This window comes from Monodelphis domestica, chromosome 3 (assembly GCF_027887165.1).
Source record: "Monodelphis domestica isolate mMonDom1 chromosome 3, mMonDom1.pri, whole genome shotgun sequence".
Taxonomy (NCBI): Eukaryota; Metazoa; Chordata; class Mammalia; order Didelphimorphia; family Didelphidae; genus Monodelphis; species Monodelphis domestica.
Window position 1 is genome coordinate 376,081,691 of NC_077229.1, and position 9,497 is coordinate 376,091,187.

At 49.5% G+C, this 9,497-nt stretch overlaps 1 protein-coding gene across 1 annotated transcript; it reads left to right on the forward strand.

Moving 5' to 3' along the window:
- The first annotated feature begins 450 nt into the window (after positions 1-450).
- Positions 451-2,538, forward strand: LOC107651105 (endogenous retrovirus group K member 8 Gag polyprotein-like). Its single transcript, XM_016429567.2, has one exon. It carries the CDS (start codon positions 451-453, stop codon positions 2,536-2,538), a length of 2,088 nt encoding a protein of 695 aa, XP_016285053.2.
- Positions 2,539-9,497: the final 6,959 nt, after the last annotated feature.

Genomic DNA, 9,497 nt, shown 5'->3' on the forward strand with positions numbered 1-9,497 from the left:
ATCTGGCGCCCAACGTGGGGCCCGAGCGACCACCGGACGACTGAGGAAAAGTTCGGCGCCGAAATCGAGATACAGTAACGGGTAGGGATCGAACAGACGATCCTGAGGAAGGGTAAGTCGTCCCATTCATATCTCCCTCTCAAACCCCATTGTGTGAATGGTCGAATGTATGTGTGTTTTGATGGCAACGGAATAACAGTCCCCTTATATATACGAGTAATAGGGCGCCCCTTCGGGGAACCTGGCTGGGGCTTATACGGCACGCCTACGCTCAAATATAAGGGACCCCTCTTTGACCAAAGGGGAGAGGCCAATTCATGGAGAGTTGATCTCGCGGTTCGACTGCCGTTGACCTGTTTCTGAGTGTTGACCTGGGATTACTGCGGTTCCGTCCCTGCGCGAGCACGGCGGCCAGGAAACCAGGGAAGCGAAACTTATGTGTGACTGAAAATGGGGAAAACACTGTCTAAGGAAGCTCTGTTTATAAAAGAATTAAAAGAAAGAATTAAAGAGCGCAATGTAGAAGTTAAGAAAAGAGATCTGTTGCGCTTCTTCTCCTTCATTGAACAACGCTGCCCGTGGCTCATTCTCCATGGCCCTGGCATTCACCCCCTAACTTGGGATAAGGTTGGCCGAGACCTTAATGATTTTGCACGCTCAGGTCAGCCCATCCCTGAGGATTTCTTTACCTTTTATGGCCTGATTCGGGACATCCTTAAAGAGGCTGATTCCAGCGCACAGGTCTCCCACCTCCTCAGCCTTGCTGAGGACGCTATTGAGGAAAGTAAAAAACAGACTGAAGAAACCCCTGAATTAGGCAACATGGACAAAAAATACAAAACCCCGTCTCAAGAAATCCCTGAATTAGACAACATGGATAAAAAATACAAAACCCCGTCTCTCTTAGACGAACCTATTAACACCCCCTCACACTTACCAGAACCACTGCCTCCCTCCCACAGACCCGCTCTCTATCCTGTCCTTTACGATAGCAATACACCAGAGACCCTCAATCCCGCATACCAGACTGAACTGGATGAGGCGGCAGCCGGATACCACCCTCCAGACTTCCTTAAAAACAAGCCCCCTCCCTACAATCCGCTTTACCCTTCCTCGATTTTACCAACTCTTCCCAATACAAATGACCTAAAGATAGCCACTGCTCATTTAACTAAGCAAATCACTGATCTCAAACAATTTATAGACTTACAACATGAGATCGGCCACTTAACAAGCCAATTACATGACCTTCAGGTCGCCACCATGAAACCAATCTCACATTCAAAAAAACCTAAAAACAACCCCTCCAAACTACAAAAGCCCCTCCTGGCCTTCCCGGCAGTTACCAGGCGTAGGGCCACCGCCGGTACCACCCCGGAGGATGTAGACATAGAGGAGATCCCTGACGAACTGTCCCAACCCCACCAAAATTCACCCCCCGTTTCCTCTGAATCTGACAGAGAGGAGGGGGATGAAGAAGCGAATCAAGGGGTCCATACCACCGATACAACTCGGCCCCATGCCCACCCATTTAAAAGACTTAAATTCAAACAGATTAAGGACCTCCATTCAGCAGTAAAAAACTATGGCCTCAATGCTCCCTTTACCCTTTCTATCTTGGAAAGTCTCAGGGGAGAAGGGCACTTACTCCCCTCAGAATGGACTAAGGTTATACAATCTGTCTTGTCTAGAGGCCAGTTTTTAACCTGGAAGGCAGAGTTTCAGGAAAGGGTAGAAAATCAAGCAAAATCAAATCTCACAAACCCCCAAACAGCCAATTGGACAGTAGACAAACTCATCGGTCGTGGTCGTTATGCCCCTGACACCGTGCAATTGAGATTGCCTCCTGGCCTCCTCATGCAAACCGCCCACGCCGCCTTAGCCGCATGGCGCGCTGTCCCTGCCTCCGGGGCCATCACCGCCCCGATCTCTAAAATCCTCCAGGGACCAAACGAGCCCTATGCTCAATTTGTAGCCAGACTCTTAGAGACAACAGAAAGGGTCTTGGGACAGGACGGTACCGATAACCCAGTGGTTAGACACCTGGCCATTGAAAACGCCAACCCTGCCTGTAAGGCCGCCCTTAGAGGAAAATCTAGAGAGCTTGATCTGAACGGCATGATCCGCTTATGTAATGATATTGACTCTTATGACCACAGAATTAACAAATCTATCTCCTTAGCTATTGGAGCAGCCATTCAAGCCACCCGACAGAACGCTCCCCGTAATTGTTTTAGGTGCGGCATGCCCGGACATTTTGCTCGTGAATGTCCCTCCAATCAGGCTACCCCTAGTTTACCTTTCAGCCCCTCGGGTGTGCCTTCGAGACCGCCCCCAAGCGTCTGTCCGAAATGTCGGAAAGGGCGTCACTGGGCCCGCGATTGCCGCTCCAAAACTACCTCAAATGGACAAAATATTCAACCTGTCCAGGGAAACGGGATGCGGGGCTCCCTCGGGAGCCCCTTCCCTACGCCCTTGCTCGAGCCACAACAGGCAGCGCAGGCTTGGACCTCTGTTCCTCCTCCACCAGAATATTAACCCCTGAGGATGGCCCTGAGGTCATTTCCACCGGTGTCACTGGTCCACCACCCCCTGGTATGTTCTTCTTAATCATCGGAAGGGCACTCACTACTCTACAGGGAGTTGTGGTCCACCCCACATTAGTGGACAATGACTATACAGGAGAAATAAAGCTCATTGTTGAGTCTCCCCATGGCCCGGTTACTATCCCTGCTGGCCACCGACTAGCCCAAGCCCTTCCCCTTCCCATGGTGGGTGACTTCCCTACCATTGAACAAACAAGGGGCCCTTCGTCCCCAGGATCGTCAAACATCTATTGGGCACAACAAATCACTGAATCCCGTCCCACCCTCCAGTTGTCTCTTGACGGGAAGAAATTTATCGGACTACTTGACACCGGGGCCGATTCCACGGTCATTTCCCACAAACACTGGCCTTGTGCCTGGCCCCTTCAGCCCTCTACCACTCATTTGTCCGGCATAGGGCAAGTCAATCACACACTTCAGAGTTCAAAGTTCCTTACTTGGAGAGATGCTGAGGGTAACACCGGCACGACTCGACCCTATATAGTCAAAGGGCTCCCCGTTAACCTCTGGGGCAGAGATATTCTCGCTCAAATGCGACTCCTCATGGTGAGCCCCAGCGACCCTGTCACACAAATGATGCTTAAATCTGGCTTCCTCCCAGGAAAAGGGCTTGGCAAAAATGAACAGAGCGACCCTCAACCTATCTCCCTTACACCTAATAAGGATAGAGCAGGCTTTGGGTCACAAAATTTTTCATAAAGGCCACTGGTCCTCCTGCACCCCAGGCAGATAAGATAACTTGGAAGTCTGATTCCCCTGTCTGGGTCGACCAGTGGCCCCTTACCTCTGAAAAGGTCCAGGCCGCCATCATGCTGGTGCAGGAGCAAATCTCTTTGGGCCACCTCGAGCCCTCCACCTCACCATGGAACACACCTATTTTTGTTATCAAAAAGAAGGCTGGAGGGTGGAGACTACTACAAGATCTACGGGAAGTTAATAAAACCATGATTCCCATGGGCGCCTTACAACCCGGACTCCCATCACCTACAGCTATCCCTAAGGGATTCCACAAAATAGTTATAGATATAAAGGACTGTTTTTTCTCCATTCCCCTTCACCCTCAGGATTGCCCTCGATTCGCCTTCTCTATCCCCATGGTCAATCAAATTGGCCCCAATCCCCGATTTCAATGGTTAGTTCTGCCTCAAGGAATGGCCAATTCTCCTACCCTATGTCAAAAGTATGTTGCTCAGACAATAGATCCCATCAGGCTTCGATTCCCTTCCGCATATATTATCCATTATATGGATGATCTTCTCATAGCAGCTCCCTCCCCTCAACTGACCCAGACCATCGCTCAAACCATTACTTCAGCCCTACAGGACAGAGGCTTTAAAATCGCCCCCGATAAGGTACAGGTCCAATATCCCTTTTCTTTTCTCGGATTCCGTCTCGAGACTGATCATCTCTTTACACACAAAGTCACGCTTAATCGTTCCACCCTAAAAACACTTAACGATTTTCAAAAACTTCTAGGGGATATTAATTGGCTTCGTCCTTATCTCGCCCTTGCAAAAGCAGACCTCCGCCCCCTAGAAAATATTCTATGCGGAGATACCGACCCCTCTTCATCACGATCACTAACACCTGAAGGAGAAATCTCCTTACAAAAAGTTGAACAGGCAATTGCCAGACAGAACATCGGTTACTTCTCCCCTAAGGATCCCCTCTATTTAATCATCTTTTCCACTGAATTCTCTCCCACAGGTCTCCTATGGCAGGACCCTTCTCCCCTCATTTGGCTACACCTTTCCCTAGCCTCTAGGAAGATCCTGATCCCCTACCCTGACCTGGTTGCTCAGCTTATTATGATGGGTGTCCGCCTGGCCACTCGCCACTTCGGCCGCCAGCCCGATCATATTGTTTCCCCGTATAATAAAGAGCAACTACGGTGGCTGCAAACACAAAATGATAATTGGGCCGTCCTTCTCTCGTCCTATCAAGGCACTATTGGCAATCATATGCCCAGTAATAAACTTTTACAATTCTTTACCCTTACCCCCTTCACCTTAACCCGTGTTACGCAGTCATCTCCTATTCCCGGAGCGCCCACGATTTTCGTGGACAGCTCGAAAACAGGCCTCGCGGCCATTGTTATGCATGATTATCCCCATACTGTCCACACTCCTTATCAATCTGCACAACTGGTTGAACTCTATGCAGCACTCACTGTTTTTATCTCTCTGCCTGAATCCCCCTTCAATCTATACTCTGACAGTCGATATGTCGTTCAGTCCCTACTACGGCTTGAGGCTACTCCTGTTATTCAACCCACAACAGCCACCTTTTTCTTATTCACCAAGATACAGCAAGCCATCAGAGCACGGTCCCACCCCTTCTTTATAGGCCACATACGTGCTCATTCAGGTCTCCCAGGCCCCTTGGCATTAGGAAACGACCTTGCGGATCAATATACCCGCTTGGCCGCTCTGGCTGTACCTACAATCCCTTCGCTAGACCCTATTTCCCTTGCTACTGAAGCCCACAAACTGCACCACCTTAACGCCCATACTCTTCGCTTAGCCTACAAAATCACTAGAGAGCAAGCCAGAGCTATAGTGAAAAGCTGCAAAAATTGCCTTACGCTGTTACCTGAACCTCACTTTGGAGTCAACCCTCGTGGCCTCCTCCCTGGCCACCTGTGGCAGATGGACGTTACTCATGTTCCCTCCTTTGCTAAATTGAAATATGTTCATGTTTCCATTGATACCTTTAGTGGGTTTCCTTTTGCCTCGGCACAATCTGGCGAGGCCACCAAACATGTCATCAAACATATGTTTCTCGCCATGTCAGTCATGGGAAGACCATTGACCCTTAAGACAGACAATGGTCCTGGTTACACAAGCCGTTCCTTTAAACAGTTCTGTGCTCAATTAGGCATAAAACATATCACTGGCATCCCCTACAATCCCCAAGGGACAAGGTATTGTAGAGAGAGCAAACCAAACACTGAAAAATACCATTTTCAAACTAAAAACTCAGGAGACCCTCTACCCCTTGTGCGGCAACCAAACCACCTTGCTGGCACATGCCCTTTTTGCCCTTAACTTCCTCACCCTGGATACGGAGGGCCGCTCTGCCGCGGACCGTTTTTGGCACCCACACACCACCTCTAACCTCGCTCAGGTCCTATGGCGTGATCCCCTCACGGGCCGTTGGAACGGCCCTGACTCTGTTCTGACCTGGGGCAAAGGCTCAGCCTGCATTTTCGACAAAAGGGAGCAGTCTGCTCGCTGGATCCCCTCACGTCTAACAAAACCCTTCAGCCCAGATAATCACCTTCCCCCAGGGTCTACCCCTGAGAAAAATCTCCCCTCTTGTCTTACAGGTAATGCGTGAAACCCATGATCCATCCTGCCTTGTACTGCGAACACTGTTGGCTGCCTCCTTGTTCTTCGCGATCCTCGGCCTTCTTGCTGCCCTGATAGAATCCATCCACCTCACCCTCTACATTCGCAGTCTGAACGACCCTTGAACGTCCGCGACCACTATGGGCCTTCAATTCTTATTGTTTCTTTCCCTACTTACCCCCCCTATGAGTGCACAACACCACTCCCATCGTCCATGGAAATGGAGCCTTGGCAGCTGGGATAGTAGCTCCATAATACAGATTGTAACCACTTCTGGAGCACCCACCTTTATTATCCTCCCTTGCTCCCTCATCAACCACCCAGGAATCTGTCCGACTGCCTCCGGACCCAACTGGCTACCCACACTTGACGTCTTCTACGCCTGCCCCTCCTCCAACCCCGGGAAATCCTACTGTAACTCCCCAGGCCACTTTTACTGCGCATATTGGGGGTGTGAAACGCTCACCTCAGAGTCATGGACACCCCCGATCACCGATAAGTTCCTTTCATTGAGGCCAGGCCCTCCCAACTGCAAAAGCCGATCCCGAGCAAGACAGGACTGGGCCGGCGGCAACAAAGGGACATGGACAAGTTGTTCATACTTAAACTTCACTGTTTTACAGCATACAGATGATAGCTGGCTCACAGGGCGCACATGGGGGATCCGGGCACATGTCGGCGGTACCGACCCTGGAGGTTTATTTTTTATCAAGAAGGAACTCCATCAGAAAACCCCTCCTTCCATCCAGGGCCCGAACAAGGCCCTCCAGCCCGCGAAGCCCGCCAAGTCTCACCCCCCCCCCCCCCCCCCCCGCATTCCCTCCCCTTCCCCATCCCACAGCCCTTTGCGTCTGTTCTCCCCATCCCCACCGCCGGCGTCTTCCTTCTCGACCTCTCCTCCACAGCCCTGGGTTCCCCCTGCCCTCGAAAAAGAACAGATTGTCCCTTACCCATACCTTCCTCTCCTACAAGCGTCCTTTTCCGCGCTTAATCACTCCTTCCCTAACCTCACGACCAATTGCTGGCTTTGCTTAGTCGCGTCCCCGCCTTACCTTGAGGCCTATGCCCTGAATGACAATAATCTTACCTGCTCTACGACAGAAAACCCCCCTGAGTGTCACTGGGACAGCATTGAAACTCAGAGTCGCCCTCATGACAAATTCTCCCTTACCATCCCTATCGTGGGGGGTAATGGCACTTGCATTGGCAAAAATGCTACAGTTAATCCGTATTGTGCTGTGTCCTTTTCGCCTAACAGCACCTGCAAATTTTATATTCCCCCTAATAATACTAGATGGCTCTGCACCAACTCAGGCCTTCAAGCTTGTTGGGCTTCCACTGCTCCAGAGGAAGTGTGTATCTTGGTCACCCTTGTTCCCCGCGTCACCTTTAGGCCCGACCAAGACTTCCTCCCCCTGTGGGAACAATTCCAAAACCCCAGATGGAAAAGAGAACCGGTCACCCTTGCTATCACGGTTGCCGCTCTTCTTGGCGTTGCCGGCGCTGGGACTGGTTTAGCCGCTCTAACTTCCCAACACATATCCCACAATCATCTACGGGCAGCAGTAGATGAAGACATTGCCCGCTTAGAATCCACCATAAATTTCTTGGAAAAGTCCCATGCTTCCCTTGCTGAAGTAGCCTTACAAAATAGACGAGGATTAGACCTCCTCTTCCTCCGCGAAGGGGGACTCTGTGCCGCCCTCGGAGAAGAATGTTGCTTCTACGCTAACCACTCTGGCGTCATTAGGGACTCTCTAGCCCAACTCAGGAAAGAGCTTGAACAGAGGCGCAAAGATAGGGAAACAGACGGCCCTTGGTATGCACAGTTTCTGCCTAGTTCTCCATGGTTCTCTGCAATCCTCTCTACCCTCCTTACCCCCCTCATAGTTTTTATCCTTGCTTTGACTTTTGGCCCTTGGATTTTCAAAACTATCACACGGCTGGTCACTCGCTCCATTGAATCATCCTTGAAGGCCTTCCCTATGGTACAGTACCACCGCCTAGAGACGGTTGGCCACACCTCCCCCTCCACTGAGCAATACAACCTCCACTTCTCGGGACGGTAATCCAACGACGGGAATATTGCAGGTCCCTTGCTCTTGCGTGGAGGCTATTAGGGAAATACCCCGCATAGCCTAAGACAGGAGCCGCCTCCGAAAGAGTTCTTCAAGACGGGCTTAAGACCATGTTGTGATAGTTCTGCAAATCCATTTTTCTCTCAAAACCCCTCCCCCTCTTTTGAAAAGAAAAGGGAGGAATTGTATAGAACCTGACAACAGACAAGAAATAGTGCAAACATAACATGCCTCCCTTCCTCCCATAAAACAGGATGTCTTCCCTAACTAGTTCCAGATGTCAGTAAAGGTTGTAAAACCCCCTCCCCCTGGGCCCCTCTGACACCAAATGTGCCTACATTCCTCCTACCCTTATTTCCTCCTAGCCACAGTATATATATACCATGCTTTTGCCTCAATAAACGACTTCTCTTTGCATACCATGTGAGAGCTGTCCGTGCTTTCTTTCTCTCTCCCCCTTTCCTTCTCTCTCTCCCCCTTTCCCTCTTAGGGGTCGTAAGGGGCTGGTCCCCGGCACCTGAATATGTCTGGCACTTTTCAATAAGATCCATGATTACTCAAAAGAGATAATGTTAGGAAAAAAACTAAATAATTAGAAAATCTCTTGCCCAAACCATGGCATGCCACTGGATGGCCAGTTTACCTATACCTCAGTATATATATCTTGGATATATAAATGTATAATGAGTTGGGCCCAAAATTGAACAACGAAAGAGTGGGCTAGGTGCTACAGTTGCCTTAAAATACACAGATTCAAACACATATATACTTAACAAAAGTAAAAAGTTGGAATTTGAATCCAAGTCTCCTGACTTCTAAGAGGAAGATGGCCTTCCAGACCTTCTAGTCAGTTAATACAACACCTCCTTGGACTTCAGTTGGTTTATACACTCCATTTGCCAAACCTACTGAATCTCAAAATAAAATTTTATCTCAGTGACATTATCATCTTTTCCTGAGACCCCACTTAGCGCACTACATTGATCCAACCCATTGGATCTTATGCTAATGCTAACCATTTGCCAAGGTGGGGAAATGCCATTTTAGGTAGGAAATAAAATCACGAGGATACACATGGGGCCAGGGTAGGGGTGGGGGCTGATTGACGAATTCTCATAGAATTAAGACTGTTCTACAGTAGAAGAGTCAGACTTTCCACTCTGCACTTCTCAAAGATGTATTGAAACATCCCAAGCATTCCACTGGTCACCAGAGGCAAGCTCAAGCAATGTCTTACCTTGGTCTCCATCTTCTTCTAATCAGATTCTCAGAAACAATTCACTCTAGAGTCCAATACATCTAGTGCTGCAATAGGTATGTCCAGACACCAATACCCTCCCCGCTCTATGGCCCCAGGCTGCCCACTGCCATGTAGATTTATCAGTGGATATAGTAATTAACAAAGAGAGTGTCAAAGAGAGCTGTCCAGTGAAATAGAATTCAAGAAAAGTTAGAAATTCAAT